General features: G+C 39.6%; 1 protein-coding gene across 1 annotated transcript in view; it reads left to right on the forward strand.

Annotated features, from left to right (window-relative positions):
• Positions 1–21,943, forward strand: part of Snap25 (Synaptosomal-associated protein 25kDa) — a 116,772-nt gene that overhangs the window by 64,293 nt on the left and 30,536 nt on the right. Inside the window, exon 2 of the mRNA XM_083118557.1 lies at positions 17,080–17,176. Coding sequence (XP_082974683.1) covers positions 17,087–17,176 — 90 coding nt within the window. The 5' untranslated portion in view covers positions 17,080–17,086. The remainder of the gene's footprint in view (positions 1–17,079; positions 17,177–21,943) is intronic.

Raw genomic sequence — 21,943 nt, forward strand, 5'->3', positions numbered from 1 at the left:
AGACGCTGCACACGCCACTTGTTACTTGGGTGCTATCGGGCCGCCTTTCTTTAGCTCGTATCACTTCACTTCGGTCTGTTTGTTCTGCATGCGTAGTCAGTGCTTTTTCAAACTGGAAAGAAGAGTGGCTAGGCGTGTGCAGTTTATGACGCCAGTCACTTGGCAGTCATCACTTTGGCGTGGTCCCATGTCCTTCCACTTGTCACTTGACAGTTCGGTGTGGAATAAGCCTAAGAGAATGAATGTTACACCACCATGTGCACTTCATGTGGACTGTTCACGGGCCAAAGAGAGGTAACTCAGTCTACAAATAATATGTAGAATCATGTTTTTAATTAAATAATAATTTAATCCTGTATTTCTAGATTTTGCCATACACATATTGTTCGAGTTAATATGTTTTACCTAAGCAAAGTCACGATGATCCGGCTTTGCACAGGGCACCTAACTGTAACGCGGGGAAAATGGGTTCGATTCCCGGGTTGAGTGAATGCTCTCAAGTTGGGTTATTTTCTACGCTGCATGAGAGACTCTGGAGCTCGCATCTCACTTATAAATAAACACCTGAGAGGCAAAGGCTGCAGCCGAATTCCGTGCCTAGCACAGCGCGCTACGACGCCAGGGAACATCCTCATCTCCGTGAATATCCAAAAATGGAAGAAAAGCGAAGTAAAATGAAGCAATTCAATCAATCAAATCAAGCAAAGTCTGCCGAACGTACATCACCTTAACCATGATAGAGAATGTAAATGTGTGGAGCTCTACCTCCACACTACGTATCGAAACCTGGAACCTTTCATCATGGAGAAGCAGTAATAGCATCCACTTTCTTTCGTTATATTATCTCCACCTACAAGTCTGTTGCTTACAACAGAGGGTATGTCGTAATTCTACCTTGGCCTTGAGGGCGTAATCATGGCCTTCCTTTCATGGAATGAAGGCTCAGGCACGGTGAATGCGGGCTGCGAGGACAGATGTTCTGGCAAGGAAGTGTTTAATGCCATGGGGGCGGATGGAGAACCGAGCAACTGTGATAGTTGGAAATAAATCTTACTACATTATTCATTACTTCCAAATCAATCGAATATCTAAGTGGTCGTGAAGAAAGTATTTTTGTTAATGGAACAACATAGTTAATAATTAGTATAATTTCTGTTGTTGGTGTAAAAGTAGAAAATTGTACAATAAATGCCTAGAAGAGGTATTTCATACTCAAAGAAACTATATTGAAAGGCCAAAAAATGTCTATCCAGGCAATAAAAATTTTCCAATGAAAAAAGGGTGAAATAGTTGTGATCAATTGAATGAATTCGTTTTTAGGGCACTAATCAGCAAAACCAGGGAAAAGTACCCTTATGCGACGGTCGTTTTCATCCGCCCATATCAACCTTTGGCGTACCCATGAGGGAGGGGATGCGATTACAGCCTCTCCCGAAATATTGAGGAAATATAAATTTTCAAATGATGGCGGTAAAAAATTCGGGAAAAACAAAAGTAGGAAATGCAAAATCTCCTTAAAATGTCCTCCAATTTCCATTTTTTTTATTTTTGAACGACTTTTAACGTTAAACTTTTACGTTTAAAACGGTAATTGCATAATATTTTACGGTTTATCCCGCCTCTATGTAGAAAGCAGCTACTTTTACAATTCCAACCCTCTCGGGGGGAGGTAAATCGGATTTTCGGCATTTTACACCCTCCAGTAAAATGACGATTGAATCTTGTACATCTTGTGAAATATATATATATTGTAAAATTGCAGTTAGTAAAAAAAATCCATGTTTACGTTATCATGTTGGCTACCTCGTATCCAAATGGTTAGCGCTCTCGTCTTTGTTGCGAGCAGTCCCTTGTTCGATTCCCGGTGGGCGCCCCAAAATTTCGACATTCACCCAGCGTCATGAGGACCATTGGAGAGCTTGAAAAGAAGAAGTAGCGGGCTCCTGTCTCGAAAGCCAGAAAACAGCGGCAATGGGACTCTATGTGCTAACCACACGTCGCCCAATGAAATATATCCGCTCTTACTGTGTATGTGCGTATAACTAACATGGATTCTTGTGGAAGGAATTCATGAAAGTACTAAAACATACATAATACGTTACGAATGAGCGCGAGAGTAAAGTTCGTGCACTGCCGCATATGGTTGTCACTGTGAATCTGCGTTCTGTTCGTGAATATTCTCTTGGTTTATTTTATTTTGAGGGCCTCACCGATAGGGAAGCAGTAACGTCGTCGCTTTGTAATAAAGGGGTTCTGGGTTTCGATACCCGGTGGAGATAAATAGTGGTTCGGATCCCATTTTAAACTGTAGGTTTACTCCCGATTAGCCTCTCTGTGCACAAAGTGAATTTAAAACAAAACAAAGAATTTATTTTAAAGCGCTCTTTGCACCGGCACCATATGTCACCAACTTTCCTAAAATTGTATAATATATGATTTTGCAGCATGACTTGTAACATTGGTTATCGGAAACTTGAAAGTGATTTTCAACATTTCTCTCTAGAACAAAGGGCACACAGAAAGTTGGAGGAAAATTGTACGTCTGCAGAGAATGTGCTTCAGTTCTCTTTTCTCCCTGGCCAGTGCTGCGATTCAATCAACCGGAAGGGGTTCACTCCATTCGTGCATTCAAATTAGCCAGTTCGGTCGAACGCTTCGGCCGGATTTATTTCGGCAAATTTCTCGGAAGAACGGATTAGCTATTGATCTCTCAGATCAGGCGAGAGTTACTGGGAATGTTTTATTAATTTATGCCATGGTATGATTTGAATGTGACAGAGATTTGGGTAGCTTTATAGCTTCACAGTTGCAGATCTTAACTCAGTAACTCAGCCCAACGAAGCATTGGAAACATGATGAAGCAGCGAAGATATAACCAAGTGAGTTTCTTTGTGATAGTTGAAAATAAAGCTTCCTACATTATTCATTACTTGTAAATAGATAAAATATCTAAGTGACCATGAAGAAAGTATTAATGCAACAACATAGTCAAGAATTAGTAAAGTCCTCTTTGGTCTTAATTATTTATTTAGTAGAAGTTTCAGATACAGTACAGAATGACCATTTTATACTGAAACAGTTACAGCAAAAAAAAAAAACAATAACAATAAAACAATAGAGTACAAGACGGCACAGAAAAAAATAAGATTACACATTCATTGTTAACAATTTTCTGATATTGTGCTCTGGTAAGAGTATGTCAACATTTGGAAGCAGGTTATTATATGAGCGAGGAAGCCTGCAGAAAAGAGACCGCTGTAGAAGGAAGAGCCTTGTGGTGGGATTGTGAAAGAGCTTTACGTTGCGGGTTGGCTGTGTGGGGACTCGTAGATGAAATTTGCTGATCAGAAATTATGCTGAAGACTTACTAGTTTTGAGAATTTCAAAATCGGTAGAGTAGCAATGATGAATTTAGGACTGTGTCTGGATACCAGGTGGACAGTCCACATTCGATACTTTGAGTTTTCTTGTTGATGACTCTGCGTGGAAACGGATTAAGGAAGGCTCACCACACAATCTCGATTCTTGATGTAGATTGCAAGATTCTGGATACTTACTTTCAAACTTTCGGAGCTCATTCATAGTACTGTATAAATATAGTGCATAATTTTCATGGTAAAAGTGTAGATAATTTAAATAAGTCCAAGTTATTGTGCAATGTAAAATTAAGCAAGTGACAACGTCCAGGGATACCCTTGCACAGAATGTAATTTCACTTAACACTTTCTTTTCTGGAAGGATGCAGGGCTGTAGTCGAGGGTATACGCCGTATACCCTCTGGTTAATCTTACTCATTAGCGTATACCTTCTATTTTCGTTTCGTTTATTTGCTTATGTCATTTGGCCGTTACTCCAATGAGATTATTACAGTCAAATACTTATGATTTCATGTGATTGGGAACAGCATGCTCATAAGGTCCACCAATCATCAGTTTCAGATTCAGAAATATGTGAAGATATGGCTGGAAAACTACCATGCTGTAAATTACACTAATTCAAGAGTTTGTGCGACACGTTCTATTCACAAGTGTGGTGGCGTATCAAAAAAGGCACTTTGGAGTGTTTTCGAGTACTGTAGCCTTTACGTTTAAATGCAGTCATTAAAATACGAGTTTCATATTTTTTAATTTTATTTTTAAAATCCCTTCTCTATTGTAAATACCTCTTTTGTGCTAATCATGAGTATATCATCATCAACATCATCAGTATTCTACAATCAATGGATTTTCCCTTTGTAGAAGTTAAATGATTTTACTCTTACGTTTAATGGAAACAAAACCCAAAATTAATGAAAACACCACGGTCTCCAGTTAAATTTCTCGAAAATTAGCGTATACCCTCTGAAAATTTTGGGACTATTACAGTACTGGAAGGAAGTATCATAATTTTTTAAAAAAAGATAGAATTGAAGTCAAGCGAAGTGAAGAAATTGAGGAATCCCCTATACTAGCCAAATTGAAAGTAATTTATGTTCCATGATGGGTACATTTAATAGGAAACCAAATTATTATGTTCACAATTGGGAAAATATTTTCCTTGCGTTAGTATCATCCCAGTATATATATTTAGAAATTTATCCTTCACACTACGCACAGCAGAAGAGGATCAAGTTTGGAAGTAGAGTAAATTGCACACTCAGCCGAGAAAGTCACTTTTTTACGCGCACGAATTCTTTGCAAAGAGTGTACGAATTGCCCACAACCTTCATGTCGGTTCTCCCTGTTATTATCACTTAATTCGTTTGTGAAAGAAGATTTAAATTGCTTTGAACGTAAACCTTTAGCCATATGTCTTCTTAATGTTGTGTACTGAACTGCTAATCCCTATGATCGCTTACGAAGGCCCTTGTTAAGGTGAACGTTCAACTGACGCGAAAGCCTCACCTTGTTGATGGTCTTGCTGAGCGGGGACTAGCTATCTTTGATAGACAATCATTAATTTTGCTTTCAGTGATGCCCTTACCTTTTCTGTAGCATAAAGTAAGTCCATTAGTGGGTGGAACCTGTCACAAAAACGCTTCTTCTCCCATCGTGAAATTGTTGGTTATGGTGGGGCAGGTTTACCAATGCTTACAGTGAAATCGTTTTGAATGTCTGTAATTGACTTCCCGGTGTTAGGTCTTAGGTCGATCGTGAGCGCACGTGCTCGTTCCGATTTGTTCTTCCAGAGTACACGTTGACACATCGCCCATGGTTTCAACATACGTATATAGGCTATCCCTCTACACCAACAATCAGAAATAGCAACAATTAACAGCGACGTTTGCAATCCAAAGGGGGTATTGGGTATTTTGGCTCTCCTTGTACACACTCATGTATGTATGTATGCATGTCACCAGGTGGTTATGTAAAAATTGATAGATCATATTTTTTTTTGTTTGGAATTATGAAAGGCAGAGAAAACTCGTCTGGATCGCCAGCCTGCTTTTTCGGGCACTTTGCAGTACCCTGTTAAACACGGGACATATTCGCCATTTTGGAATGGCATCGCGGGTCACAGAACGTGACTTGTGCTGCGAAAGTCAATAGGCCTGGTCGACTCTATAGTAATATAGGTTTGTGGTGTTCGAAAACTGGGTAATAAGACTAATTAAACTGTAAAACAAGTTAGTGAATTTTCAGAGATAACATCTTATAATTCTCTTCTCAATAGGCGTGCGCACAAACTCTGATTAGGGGAACAAAAACCTTGATGAAAGTTCAGTCGAGGAAAGAAAAAACTACACTCCATCTTACAGTCTTACAAATTCGGTTTTAATGCGTATCTACAGTTGATCCAGACCCCATGAAAATCCCATTCCTGTGCAAATTTAGTGTAATTTTAGACGTAATTACATACATGCTTTAGCCCTCTGATGCGGAAATGGAACTCATATTTACGTGCTAAGTAAACAAAAATCGAATCTAAACAAAATTCGCCGCTCTTCTTAAACTAAAATGTCTTCACTACACACCCCCTTGTGAATTGAATGCACATATATTTACAAATATTGGAAAGCACATGAAACACTGTTGGTTCAACATTAGAATGGACTTCAGTCTTACGAAAATATCCTATCCTGCAATGTTAGTCTTCATTCAGTTAGTCAAGAGTTTTAAACGCCTTCATTTTCTCACCGACACAACCAATTACATTAAAACGATAATGCCCCGCCCCTCGTTTCGTGGAACTTTCATCGGCTTGAAAATGTTTATTAGCGGCGACAAAATTCCTCTACACGGAATTTCTAAGTGAAAATATTAGGGAGGACAACTGCCCCCAGGTCCTTCCTTGCGCATTGCTATAGTGATATACTGCATTTCTCGATGACAATGCTCTATTCAAGGCAATGGGTACCCCTTTGTACCCGTTCTCGGAATACGAAAAATTGTAATGTGATCCGAACCACAGAAAGGTTCTCAAAATAGCTCTGGTGCCTCTCCGATTGCATAGTGGTAATGTCGTTGCCTTGTAATCAAGGGGTCCCGGGTTCGTTACCTGGTGGCGGCACATAGTGGTTCGGATACCACTTTAAACTGTAGGTCCAGTTCATGAAAAAGACCTCAAACTATGAAAAAGGGTCATTATTTCGGAAGCTGAACTTAGTAAATCTCGTAGCACACTGTGTAAATAGAAAAAAAAATGTACTTTTAAAAACTTCAAAAGCAACCTTGTTTTGTTGAGTACAAAATATGGCACTTCTGGTCATTAAAGAACTCAACGCCCGCTAAAATATTGTTTCCAGCGGCGCTCGGCGTTATCAAGCACCGTTCGATTGGAACGCCTTTTGTTGCCGCCGAGTTGCATGGGGCGATGAGAGAAAAATAAAAATGGGGAAGGAAAACGAGAGAATGGGGGAAGTAACAAGAATCAGAAGGAAACAATATAAAAGAAGCAACAAATTGGTAGCAAAGGGGGTGGCAGATAGAAAATTGTATAGGGAAGAATGACGTAAAAATATGAGTGAAAGCTCCATTGGCCTGCAGTAAACACAAAGGGAAGCGTTTTCCTGTCCGAAGCGTCTTTCTTTTAAGGGCCTACTGCGATATCATAATTTGCGCGACTGTTATCAATAGGGCCCGGATAGTTATGCACTTAAAATACCTAAAATGTGAATGCAAATATGCACTAAAAAGATGCAAAATATTCAAATAAATATGCACTTTAGAAAAACACCTTTCCTTTAAAATGTTTCCTTTCAGTACCGCAAAAACTCTACATGTAAACTGATATTTCTTCTTTTCTCAGCTCACACGATTTAGCATGTAATAAACGTAAAAATTGCAGTTCTAAATTTTCCACACACTCTTGGTTACTTTACACTGCTGTTCTATAAATGAATGGAAAATTACATTCCTTGCAGATCATGATTGCACTTGATTACATGATATCTCAAATTTTTAACCTTGAAACTCCTTTTATTTTTGGCAACAATATTTTAAATCTCTACTTCACAAGATACCGTTGTAAATATGCCCATAGCCAGAATTGTATTTCGGGGGGGGGGGGGTTCATCCCTTATCAAGATACGCCAAAGGCACAAAAGTGGAGGGTAGAAGATGAATATCTCGGTATAACAAGATGTTTAATCCTGCTAATGAAGTAAAATTAATTACCACCATACACTATTTAAATTAGATATTTGCAGATTTTAGGAGAGGGGGCTTTAGCACCCCGCCCTCCACCTGGCTACGTGCCTAGTTTGATGCATTTTAAGGCAACAGTATCAGACACGTCCAGTTTAAGATCATCCATTGCATTGTTGTCGTTTCTCTCTCAAAAAGAGTAATTGTTGAGTGTTCTCGTGAGGACGACGAAATATTTCTTAGGACGACGAAATATTTCTTATCTCCTTGTTTTGTAAAAGAAAATGGAGAATAAACAGCAGTGATGGGAGGAAATAGGAAGTTATTTTATTATGAAGACAATACGCCCAACGTACAGAAGTCAAATACAATTTTCGTAGTGGTTGTTGGCTCTAAAATATGCAAGAAGTTTATGTACATGATTCATATATGCATTTGCATATGCAATATGCATTTATAAAAACATTTAAAATATGCATTTGCGTATGCAAAATGCATAACTATCCGGGTCCTAGTTATCAACAAGTATGCTGCTATCACTCTGGGATGTCTTCAATAACTCAGGCACACGCGACTGACTTACGATTTTAACAACTGAAATAGGCTATTAACAATCATCAGATAAAAATAATTTATTTTTCAGAACTTAAAAAATTACCTCACTTCATAACGCCAGAATTTATATATTCACAATGCATTTTTCTTATTTTAGGTCCTTTTTATACAACTTCTGGATAATTACGACGGATGTGATGAATGTCGATCACATTAAATTAAATAAGATTCACTCACCCATGCCCAGACCAGAATTCGAACCAGGAACCCTCGGTCATGATATCGCAACTCCAAAACTTAACGTACTCGGCCACTAAGGACACTCCAATATATTGTACACGTATCTTAAAGTTAATTGCACACAACAATGGCCATATTATATCCCAGACAGCCGCGAGCTTGTGTCAAGCTTACCATAGCTTGCATATAGCTTGTCAAGGTGAGCTTGATACAACATGCTTGCTGCGAGCTTGTTCTTGTGTCATATTCTTCGCGAAGTGATATTTTATCTTGAGCGGGCAAGAGCGACAGGCATCACTTGGCAAGCTTGCTGCAAGTTTGGCGCGTGGTAACTAGAGCTACTTCGCTTGATTCAAGGTTGCTGCAAGCTCACACTTGGCAGGGCAAAGCGCGTTTGAGCGTTGAAGCAAACTTAATGTGCTATCTGTGTATTCGTTAATTTCTAATATACTTTACTTTGTACGTGTTTTGAAATATTGAATAATGCTAATTTATACAGATCTGCGATTATCCTTCTCCTATAATTTCTCCGAAAGCTACATGTTTGTTTGTTTGTCAACAAACGTGAAATGCGGAATACACCAACTTGACCCCTCAAAATATAGCTGTCATGCAGGGCTCGACCGCAGAAACAAAATCTAATGTAACGTGGTTTAAAGATCTAAGTCGCCTAATGATCTAATGTTTATTTACAGGATTTCTGCTTTCTTCCTGAGACTGGACAAACTCCCGGGGTGCAGCATTGCCAGGCAGAGTATCTCTTGCATTCGTCGCTTGGCGGCGCTGTTAACCCAATGCGGTAGCGCGACTTTCCAACTATTGATTGTTTTGCGCAGCAAGCGTGCGGTGTTGCCATACTTACTCTATTTTACGTTTAATGAATAAATGCTGCATTTACATATTGAGTAGCGATTGCATGGAATTGTTGTCCTTTCGGAATGCAGTTCAACAGTAGTGAACCAGAAAAAAAATATATATGGAAGGGATCCAGAGAGAGAGTGCAGCTATCTGGAGGCCATGGCCTACCGTGGTCCTCCTCGAGCTTCGTCGCTGAAGTTAAAGGAAAATCATTGAAATTATTAATTATATAGTTGACGGTTCATATGTTCACTGATGCAGTTAAGCCTCCAACCCTTTTTATTCATTTTTTCTTCGACTCAGAATTAGTATGTTTGCACACACACACACACACACAGAATATATAGAGAGGGAGAAAAGGGGAGCGAGACTTCGAATTGAAAGAATAAACTAGAGAATTCCCTTCCTTCTGCAGTAGCTACACTAACGTTTCCCTATGTTACAGAGTCCGAGTTTGAGTTTTTGGTTTTTGAGTCCATTTTATGCACAGGAAGGCAAATCGGAATTGGACCTACAGTTTAAAGTGGGATCCGAACCACTTGTGCCTCCACCAGGTATCGAACCCGGGACCCCTTGATTACAAGGCGAAGATGTTACCACAACGCCATCGGGGATTATCCAAAGAGGTAGAAAAACGGCCTAAAATAAGCAAGACAGAAAGAATATATATGCAATTATGGTACTAGTATCATTCCTCCAAAAAGTCAATTTTAATAGCAAATTGCAATGGGAACTTGTACGACCACCGTAGAGTTAGGCAACACACATAACAGTGTGCAAGGAAGCGAGTATTTCAGGATCTATGTGTCCCATTGCCGGTGACTGTACATTACAGGATATATCGGTAAACCGCATAGACATCTTCCTTCTTGCAAAGACGCACAACGAAAAAATGTAGATTTGCCACGGCAACGTCACGTTTTGTCTCTTACACGGAGCCCGCCGATATAATGCTGAAATCCTCGGTTCGATGCCTGGTGAAGTTACCTTGCGCAGTGCTTCGGATTCCACTTTAAACTGTACTGTAGGTCCAATAATGCTTAGCCTATCTCTGCACAAAGTAAACTTCAAACGAATATCTGATTAAGCTAATAAAATTTTTCAGCCCACATTTTATCTAGTGTTGCCTACGGGACGAGACGGGACAGGCTTTTAAAAATTCGAGACGAGACGAGATTGACCATGTATCATAAGACAAACGAATATTTTCGAGACGAGACAGCATTTCGACGAGACTCCACGAGACGAGACAGACCAAAGTCTCGTCTCGTGGGCAACACTAATTTTATCGCTGTGTCTGTTGTACTTTCTGAGTAATGAATAAGTGTTGAAGGGTTTGAATGCTGACTCTAAAAGACAAACAGACCGGCCAAGTGAACCCATGGTGCCACTTTAGATTGTTTGGGTATGCTTTGAAGTATCTTTGCTGTTCTTGTCTATGCCTATAGGCCTACTCTTTCCGACACACGTTCCGCTCTTTACAAACTAACATAACCTTGCCAACGAACATGATTTTTTTCTGTTTCTGGAAGTGAGCAACGTGTACATAAGCATATTTACATTTTATTTTCACAATTGGCAGCTCCAAGCTTTCTACTTACAATATTCCATTCCATATAAACCAGGTGTTACAACTACCATTCCCGACAGTAGCGAAGCGTGACATTTTTACGTAGTCATCGCAAGACTTGCCAAACGTCATGTTAAATCTTTCAACCAGGTGAAGGGCGCAATATTTCTTCACGGTAAACGCCAAGGTTATGCGATATGTTATGAGATTCATATTATACTATTATCTGAGTGATAATAATATATCACGGTGGTGTAAGCACATGTCCACACTATCTCAAGAACACGAAAAATTCTGAGATTGTTTACCACACATTTCCGTTCGATGAGAAGTTCCGAAAATTGGGAAAGAAAATCCTATCAAAAACATAAAATTTCAGGTTGCTAACGTTTCTTACTATAATATTACAAACGTGATTTAAAATCCGAATTATTATGAATTACACCAAAGAGACGGAAGAAAAGCGCTATTCCTACATTTATAATGATTAATGACATGTGAAGTAGGGATGGCCAAATCCAGATTTTTTTCTATGGAGTAAATGATCAGGAAGACGAGACTTGGATGATAAATTCTACTTGAAAAATAGAAAAAAATGTTAAAACTCTCTCTCTCCGAAATTCGGATTGCCTACGAAATCCGGGCAGTAAAATTTCCGAATCGAGATTTTACATTTTCCGGAATCCTGATATTTTTTACCATCTCTAGTGTGAAGGTAAGATGTGCTAGGAAAAAGGTTCTCTCTGAGTATGTCTGTCACCTCGAGATCAGAAAAATCTTGATCAGTCTTGTCATTTGTAAACATACAACCTTAGTGACAATGAAGTTCGACCAGTCACAAATATAGGAGTGCGTTGTGAAAGAAGGAGAACACATGCATATGCTGAACATATTTTATTCAGCAGGCTACATGGAACAAAGAAAAACATAAATTTCCACTGCAACGCAGCAATGTATGGTGTCCACACAAAATAAAACATTTTCGTCCATCTACACGTGACATTGAAGTTCGACCACTGTTAGAGGGGATCCTGTTTACCATGGTGTGACGCCGCCCTGTCGGCGAATAACTGTGGCAATGCGTCGGGGCATGCTGCGGACGAGTCGTTCAAGGTATTCCACATCGATGCGGTGCCATTCCTCCTGCAGGCAGGCGATAAGAGCAGCCACTGTCGTGGGTCCCCTCTGTTGCACACGTCGCTTAAGAACACGCCACACATTCTCAATGGGCGAGAGGTCGGGACTCGATGGTGGCCATGACAGAGTTCGCACGTGATGGCGAGTCAACCATTCTCTTGTCAGCCGCGCTGTATGAGGCCTGGCATTGTCGTGTTGAAAGATGAGACGCCGTCTGTGGAATAGGTGCCTTCGCACTGTGGGAAGATGCCGCTCCAGTATGCGTGTATAGGCGTGTGCATTCAGAATGCCCTCACGGACGTGTAGTGGGCCAACCCCAGATGCCGTCATGCATCCCCATAACATCACCGACGCAGGTTTCTGTACCCGACGTGCATAAGATTTTGCTTCATTCTGTTCCTCCTTCCGACAAATGACTGTTTTCCGTATTTTGCCGTACACAACATTGAAAATGGATTCGTCCGTCCACAAAACCCTGTTCCACTGCCTAAATGTCCATCCCCGGTACATTCGTGCCCACCGTAGTCGACTGCCTTTGTTCAACATGGAAAGGAAGGGTTTACGTTTCGCCTTGTACACTCTGTAACCGCATCGCTGTAGGTAACGGCGAATGGTTCTGGTGGACACTTCAATGTGAAAGCATTCTCGAGTCCACAGTCGTAATTCGGCCACAGAAACATGATTGTTGGTCTGGATATAGCATCTAAATATCCGTAGGTCACGCACGCTCAGCAGGCGTTTTCGACCGGGGGCCTTACCTGGCTCTGTAGTACCCGTATTTTGGTGGTGTTTGATGATGCAGTGGACGGTTGACTTGGGTAAGTTCAGTTGGCGCCCTATTTCCCGTTCACTGAGTCCATCCCGTTGCAACTCCACCACTCTTCTCCTCACGGTGTTGTCAATAGGTTTGCCCCTGGCCATGGTGATGATGCACTGCTGTTCCTCGGTGCACAGCACGCGCTTATATACGGCGGACTCCCTTATTGTGTCCGTGACGTCATGCTTCCGTCGAATGCGCCACTATCTGGAATTTGCCGTATGGGTCTGGTGCCTGGTCGAAGTTCAATGTCACGCGTATAGTTCCCCGTTTTCGTTCTTTACGTGACCTTGGGTGCAACATTCTGGGATCACGATTCTTGCCTGCTCACACGCCTCCTCTTACACACATGCGTCACTTCTGCGGGTCACCCATTCCACCGCCTATGCCTCTGTGCATTTAATCACGTATTCCTTTCTGGTCGAACTTCATTGTCACCAAGGTTGTATTAAACAAACTGCCTCCGTGGCGGAGTGGTTAGCACAGCGCGCTACGATGTTAGGGGTCCCGGGTTCGAATTCTGGCCTGGGCATGGGTGTTTGTGAGTGCCCCTTCATCAATTTCATTGTATCACCACTCATTCTCATCTTCGCGATTAGCCAAAACTGACACAAAAGCAAAGTAAAATAAACTAAATCACATAGTAAACACAAAACAAAAGGAAGTACTTCGTGTCTTGTAAAGCAAGAACGTTTTTTCCGAAATCGATATTTGAACCACAGGATCCAAGAAAATTAAGAGGAGAAATACTATGAAGGACATACAACGGATCAACAATGGATCCAGAACGGCTCCTTTTCCAGTTCTTTTCAACACTAACCGTGGGAAAATTTATGCTTTTTCTTACTTATATTTTTTTTCTATGCACCTTTACTTCCATGTATTCTGTGTAAGTTGTATATAGCGTTGCATACTTTACAGTGTTGGGAATAGCAGACACTCGGAGAAGTTTCATCTAGATGACGTTACAGAAACCCTGCCGTGGTTGTAAACATAGGGGCTGAAAAAAAGGTCTCATGACCAGAACTTCAAGAGCAGGGGACAAGCGGTCGAAGGACCTTGGATTCGCAGACCTGCTGCGATGACTTGGTACGCCTGACACATTGCACTCAACAGGAAACGTAACGGGACGGTTGGGCAAGGGGGTAGAACTGGGCTCTCTCGTTTCGATGCGCTAAACTTAGCAAATCTCTTGCGTATTTCTAGCTTTTTCATGATGTCACGTGACTAATTTCGCGCAAATATGCGAATATTCTGACTTGTTTTTTCACTTCTTCTCTAAAATATTTAAAATGCAATATTTTTATTGTTGTCCTTTGTCATCGCCGCATTACCAGACGCCTTGTCTCTGATTTCCGTTACCCTAAGGGAAAGTTGTGCTTTAATTGTTCTTCAAGCGCACTCTTTACGCAGGAATAAATCACCCCCTTATTAAGGCTCGGCTGGACCTTCAGCCGACGTTTTCTAAATTTCCTCTACTTTTGAATAACTTCTATGATATTCTAAAATCTGAAAAATTGCATCTGCTTAGAATTCATTCTAAATCATTTACGCGAATCTTCGTGTAGGTTGCTTTCACTGTTGTCGAGATATTCGCAATAGTTTCGTGGCTACGTAAGCTTGTTCAACTATTGAATTTATTCAACTATTACTACTACAATCCACTTACCGCCGTAGAGTTAGGCAACAAACATAACGCCTTATGGGAAACGAGTATTTCGGGATCTAGGTGTCCCATTTTTATTGCAGGTGACTTGCGAATATCTAGACCAGAGGCGTCTCGTGAACACAGGCGGTGCATTCTGCGCATGCGTCAATTGTGGGAAAAAGGACAGCTTGCTTAGGGTATCGGAAATCAGAGACGCTTGCGTCAATTGTGGGAAAAGAATTATTACTTTCTTTCACTTCAGATTCAAGAAATGTAATATAAGCTTAGTTGAGCGATCTCGTGTAAAATAAACACTTGTCTTAAACGAAGAAATTAGAATGTAAAAATGCTCATTAATGTCGTCGCAGAGCAAGCTGTCCTTTTCCCCACAATTAACGCATGCGTTCACGAGACGCCTCTGATCTAGACAATAGCGAAAGCAAACCATACAGAGATTCACGTCAATGCTATAGATGGAATTCTAAGCAGATGCAACTTTTCAGATTTTGGAATATCACAACGGCTTTTCGAAAGGAGAGAAAATTTTGAAAACGACTTCCTTGGTGTCTGCTAAAGGCCCAGCCGAGCCTTAAGCGCCATTATAAAATGTATAGTTGAAAAACCATTTGCCCATCCTTCCATTATCTCTGGGCGTTCCTATCGGGAAATGGAGTGTACATCCGTTCCTACAATGAGCTAAATGTCAAATCAATAACATCTTCCCCATAACATCCCCAAATTAACTGTTGGACATACATGTCACGATATCCTACCGCCCATTTTCCGAGCCGTCTACAATATTCTTGTGTAAAATTGGTCAAGAACTATTTCCTGAACTTACTTAACGCCCAGTCTTGGATAAACCATAACTACTTTTTTCAATTAGCAAACCCACATACCTGCGGAGCCCTTGAGGTATTTATAGACAGACGCAATCGTGTTCCAAACATCTCCCAGAAGCGAGAGTGCAAGGAGAGGAAGAGAGGAGGGGGGGGGGGTAGGAGGCAGAGGGGGATATTTTCTGGAAGGCAGTCACGTTTAATACCCCTAAGGACCATAAGAAGCATCTTTGGGCTCAAATAACATTTATTTAACTCTTTTTTATTTTTTTTTGCTTACTGGGGGTGGGGGAGTGCGTAACAGCTGCATGCCAAGGGTTGATTCGAAAACAAACGGCAGGGGCCTCATCGATGGCGTAGTGGTAACGTCGTTGCCTTGAAATCAAAGGGTCACAGATTCGATACCTGGTGGAGACATAGTGGTTCGGATTCCACTTCCAGTCACGATTATCCTCTCTGTGCATCAAATGGACTTAAAAACAAATTCAACAAGAACACACACATGCACACACACTCCCACAAAGCAACGTAGAAACGAACGGCCACAAGCTATCGGACGCGAGACTTTTCTACAAAATAGATATGCTAAAACCATATCTATAGGCCAGGAGGTGTATTCTGGTACAGTTCCCGCCACTATTCAGTCTGTCGTCTACGAGTCGATGTTGCCAAACGTATGCTTGGTGCGAGAATAGTGAGTGACTGTGCTTCTGGAAGAGTCCTTCGAAAGGGCACGCAAATGATGAGAGAGAGTCATTTAAGTCCTTACAGAGCAAATTCGTCACCGTTCTGCACCTGAAATACCTGTTCTCTTTGTGTCGGTTGCCTTCCCCTGTGGTTGTGTCAACCAAGTGTTCAAATTCTCCCCGCAAAGGAAACGGCGGGCTCTGGCTGGCAGAGAACAAAGCACGTGCTGTCTCCAGAGCTCATGTCAGTGAATGAATGTATTTCCGATATGCGAAGTATACAATGCTTGTACAATTCTGGGTCCAAGTATGACGAAATTCAATGCGATAATTCAATCAAATTTCAAAGCGTAATACAAGTTGCGGGGAAATTAAATTTGTTCTTGGTTTATCAGTGCTTGTTATTAGGTTTCATTCTCCAATTTCACTCTGAATACATCATCTTACAACCAGGTTCTACAATAATTTAACAATATAAATAATTCATTGCTTTAAATAGTTGTACTCAGAAAGCTACCGCACATCACCAATAAACTTTCACAGTTTCTATGGAACATGAAGACGAACATTTTTTTCTGAATGACATTCTGCTCATAACAATGTCGTTACGAATTCTAGAAAAACGGCATTTCGTATGCTGTAGATAAGATCCAGGTAACAAAGTTTCATGGTTGCTACTGGCAATAATTATTTCCGTCTGGAAGTGACAAAATGTGTAGTATACAGTATATGATAATACGGATAGACTAAGAGTCCTCTGGAGTGTAAATCTCTCTTATGAAACGTATGAATTTTTTATTTAATGTAAACGCAATAGATAAGCAACACAGTATTGCATTTAGAATCTCACCCGACCACCAAAAAAAAGAAGAAGAAAGTGACAACCTGAGTTTCTCAATTTGACCAGGTTTAAGAGATATCCTAATTGATATTTTAAGTCAGTGCTACTCATACAAAAATAAAAGCAAAAGAATTAATGAACGGTGAATATTGACTTTAAATATTGGAATCATGGTAACACCATGAATGTTGAACAGATCATATCCCATGCAGACTGGATGGTTTTGCTGCCTATGTTATTTAGTACACTGATGCATTAATATATTTTTTGTGTATTACCTTCAAACTTTTATAGATAGTAAAATTTATTTTTGTCTTTTGTAGCACCAAAATGCCGGTTGCAGAACCAGCTGAGAACGGGGCGGTGCCCCGCACAGAGCTGCAGGAGCTGCAGATGAGAGCAGGGCAGGTCACAGATGAGGTTGGTTGTATTTCAGTCATCTCTGTTCTTACTTGTGACTTATACTTAAGTATATGAAAAGTTAAACTTTCTTAATACATTATTTATAGTTTACATTGATTTGCAAAAGAAAGAAAAAAAAAGGATAACTAAATACACAGGAGGCAAATAAATTTAAAAATTTGGTTCTGACCTATAATAAGATGTTCATTAATGTTACGTATCCTTAGTCATATTAACATGCTCACACTAAGGAGAAAATGCCAAACAGGAAATTGAATTATGGTTGAAATGAGACAAAAGTGAAGTTACTTTTCATACAGATTCTTTTATTAATTTCTTGCTTTGATTTTATTGCCCCAAAATGATATTTAACATTGCTAAAGTCTTCCAAGGAAAGTCAAAACAAAAACACTTACAAACAACATTTACTTTTAAATTCACTTCAAAATATAACTTTGCAAAATTGAACTGGAAAATATTTTGAAAATTACTACCTTGCTAACTGTTTAAGACTGTTTTAAAAATAACTTATATTTGCTCTATCAGGGAGATTTTTCTGTGTTGATTGTGCCAACTTACAGATCATTCAAAATGATTAAAATGAACTGCAAAAGATTGTAACTGAATGAATAAAATATGAATATGATAATAATTACTAAATCCCACAAAAGGTAAAGGTAAAGTGTTCCCCTGTGCATAGCACCACGCCATGAAGGCGTATAGGGGGTGTGGGGGTAATGCCCCACACTTTCTTGATCCGGTCGTGAGTGGGGGTGATGTGATCAGCATCACGCCCCTGACCGCCTTTACCCCCCAGGGTTTCCCCCAGGTACCCATGTTATTCGACGCTGGGTGGGCGCCGGGGCCGCTTCCACCGTTAGAAAAGTTCCTGGATTTGAACCGGCCGGGGATCGAACCCTGGACCTTGAGCATGGTAGCCAGACGCGTTACCGACTGAGCCACCGCGGCCACTAAATCCCACATTGTAGGATTTTTATGTGCCATGATAACCAGATCATTAATGAATCAATTCTCTATTTTGAAACTAGCAAATATAATAAATGAGCAAAAATTCAGTTAAGTGAAATGCGACACATAAATAGCTAGGGTGAAATTTTGAGATGCTCTGCAATTTTGTTAGTGAGAAAATATCGTTCCACAGATTTTCTTGTAGAATAATCATTCTTTTTCTTCAAGTCTTTAATTCAACTTTTTGATGGAATGATTTTATGTGTATTGTTTTATTCTTTCACATCACGAGCAATCTTCTATGAGGGTTAACACTAATGATTGTGTTGATTAATATTCTGCCTAGAGCATGCTAAACTGAGCAAGTGAGAAATGCCTGAGTGTAATCAATTGTCAATGCAGTTTCACCAAGTTTTTTTTTATTCAAATGTTCCATTGTCTTTGCATTAAGTGTAACACCAAATATTAAAAGGTAAGTTTAGGAATTTCATAAGAGTAAAATTACTCCTGTGGTTCTAAAAATAATTCATACTTCTTTATATATATATATATGTCAGGAAATTGAATTATTCTATATCATATATATATGATTAACTTCTCCACTTCTTCATTATTCCCTTCTGCTGCTAAGCACCAGGGTGCCTTGTTCTGTCCATCTCATCCACTCCTCTCAATCTTGGTTCATCCTCTTCATCTTTGTTTTCCCATGCTTCACTCCAATCTTTTCTATTCTATCCTCCGATGTGTTCCTTGACCTACCACTTCATACTATATCCTCAACCCACATTTCCATCACTTGCTTTGTTTTCCTGTTTTTGTTCATTCTATTCACATATCCAAACCACTTCAACTTCTCTCTTGTTATCTTTTGTTGTTTTACCTCCTCTTATATTCTCTCATTATATACCTTATCCCTTCTAGTATTTCCGTCCTATCTCTTCTGAGATATTTCATCTCAATAGCTTGGAATTTGCTTAGAAGTTTATCCTGGAGTGGTAGACTCTCTGTGCCATACATCATGATGGGGACAAGGATCGAGTTGTAAAGCTGCATTTTCCTTCTTGTGCTGATCTCTCTCTCTTGCCCATTAAGGTGTTTCTCATTTGGTAATATGCTGAACCTGCCTTCTACATCCTATTCATTACCTCCTGATCTATTATCCCATCACAGCTTAGGACAGTGCTTAGATATTCATATGTTTCAAGTTTTTCCAGTTGCTCTCCATCACATATTATGTTTAGGACTTCATTTTCTTTGTCCTCTTTAGTTGCCCACATAACTTTGTTCTTTTCAATATTAATCTGCATGCCTTTTCCCTTTAGCTCTTCATGCCATATTGCAAATAATAAAAATCTTACATCCAAAAGTTAATACTTCCATAATATTAACCACACATATTTCTTAGTAAAGGCTGAAGATTGTAAAACATTTGCATTAAACACTATTGCATAATTTTACATTATCTTTCTCAAAGTAGAAAAATCTTTTAAAAAGTCTCTATTCTGTAACTTCTGAAATAATAAAATAGTTGTAGTGTATACTAACAACTGATCCAAACTACTCTGCATCATAATTGTTTTGCCTTTTTTGTCTATTTTTTACCCACCTGATGTTTTCTATAGGAAAATTTGTCGAAAGGAAGGAAGGTAGTAGCATCCACCAAACTCATTTTCTCCATGCATGCCACTATCTGCTGTTGTTGCAGATCTCTTTCATAGGTGCATTGGAGATTGCAATCTCTCCTCATATGCTACCTAATATTGGTTATACAATATATTTAACTTCAATCACTTGTTAAGGACATGTGATACAACTTTTCTGATCATCTAAGATGGGAATTTCAACTCTCACAACAAAATTAGGTTCCACCCCGACTCACCCTCCATGAATAATTGACAATTTCTGACATTCTCACATTTTTTAATCCATTTTCGGTTCAGTACACAAGAAAATATTGCAGAAAACCAATTTTCATTATGATCGAAAGAATAGTAAAAAGGTGTAAATATTAGTTTCCCTTAAATTTTGAGGCCTTTGCGCCCTGGTGAAAAGTTAATTTAGAGGGCTCAAATTTTCAATATTACAGTATTATCATGTAATGCAACTTTTAGCTGTATTGAATGTTGTTGAAACAACAAAAATTTCACCCACCCTACTAATAAGTTAGTGTTATCACATCACTAGGTTAGGTTAGTAGAGTGGAGTGTCTGGATTGAGGCTGACACGTTTTGAATGGCTATAAGTATAAAGACATGCAATGAAGACAAATTCACTAAGTTTTATTGATAAAAAAGTTCATGCAGAACTAATATTCACAAAATCACATGTACCCTTTTGTTGCAATCAATTTACTTTCATGTGTTCTCTACCATCTGAGACATGACAGAAGCAATGGCATATTGTATGCACACATGAATTCCTTAGGAGGGGGAGGGGTGATGGATTTGATGCCAGCATAAACCCTTCCTTGACATACCCCTAGAAGAAGAAGCCTAGATAGCCCCGTTCAGCAATAGGGGGAAGGGGCATGGAATTAGTCCAATGGATCCAATCAAACGAGCAGGGAACTTTGTCTTCTGGTAATTTCTCACTTCACATCTAGAATGTGGATGAGAACCGTCCATCTAGAAAACAACAGTTGGTAACAAATGAGCCAACTGCAACACTACAAATTATTGAAGCATATACACATATGAATCTCCTATGCTGATCGACACCTCAAAGGATATGGGACAATGATTTTTAGTGCACATTGGGGTTTTCCACTTCTATGGGATTTGAACACATGTCCTGTGGGCAGAAACTGTATCTTCCATGCTTTGATGGCATTATGTGATGGAGTGTCATTCAAAGATGAAAGACAAAAGTTACACTGCACTTGCACAATGGAGTTCATCTGGGCATAACACTATGTGGCTTGTTTTCTTTCTCTCTTGGGCAGAAGCCATTTTGACTTTCGCAACTGCAGCACCAATGTAATGCAATCCAATTAATCTATGTGTAATGAATCCTGGAAAAAAATCTCAGTTCCTCTTAGTCATCCAACACATACTGTACATTTACCCAGAGGCATATTCTGGGTGCATGCGTCAATTGTGGGAAAAGAATTATTACTTTCTTTCACTTCAGATCCAAGAAATGTAATATAAGCTTAGTTGAGCGCTCTCATGTAAAATAAATACTTCTCCTATATGAAGAAATTAGAATGTAGAAATGCTCATTAATGTCGTCGCAGAGCAAGCTGTTGGATGGACCGCATCAGCAAAGGAAGATTTTAACGTTGGCAAGCGCTGCTCGTGTGCTTCTTCACTTCCCTCTCCACTTTTTCCCCCTCACAATGCGTGAATATCGCATTGGCTGCATGTGGTGAGGTGACAGCTACAGAGAAGAGTATGCTTGTTGTTTCATTGAACAAAGAGGTGGCAGTGATTGTTTTTTTCCTTGGAGGTAGAGTGCAATGCACATTTAGTTGAAAGTTTGGTTTATTTTTATTTCTGGGCCTCTTTCAAAGTTCCACATGGCTTAGTGCAGTATTTTCCCGAAATATTTTTAAAAAATGACGGAAAATGAAACAGAGGGTGTGATACAGGATTATTATTATTATTATTATTATTATTTGACTTTGTAAAGCTAAAGAATGAGTTGATTTCTCTCTATTCTTCCCCCGAGTTTGAAAATAAACCTGTACATGAACTAGTACCATATTCATAACATTATGAGTGAAACTTACAAGTTGACTACACTCATTTTGTCAATACCAGCTTCAACTGCATCAGTGTAATGATCTTTTTCAGCATTAAGAAGAATTAATAATTA

The sequence above is a fragment of the Lepisma saccharinum genome, chromosome 3, assembly GCF_977018435.1.
Source record: "Lepisma saccharinum chromosome 3, izLepSacc3.1, whole genome shotgun sequence".
NCBI lineage: Eukaryota > Metazoa > Arthropoda > Insecta > Zygentoma > Lepismatidae > Lepisma > Lepisma saccharinum.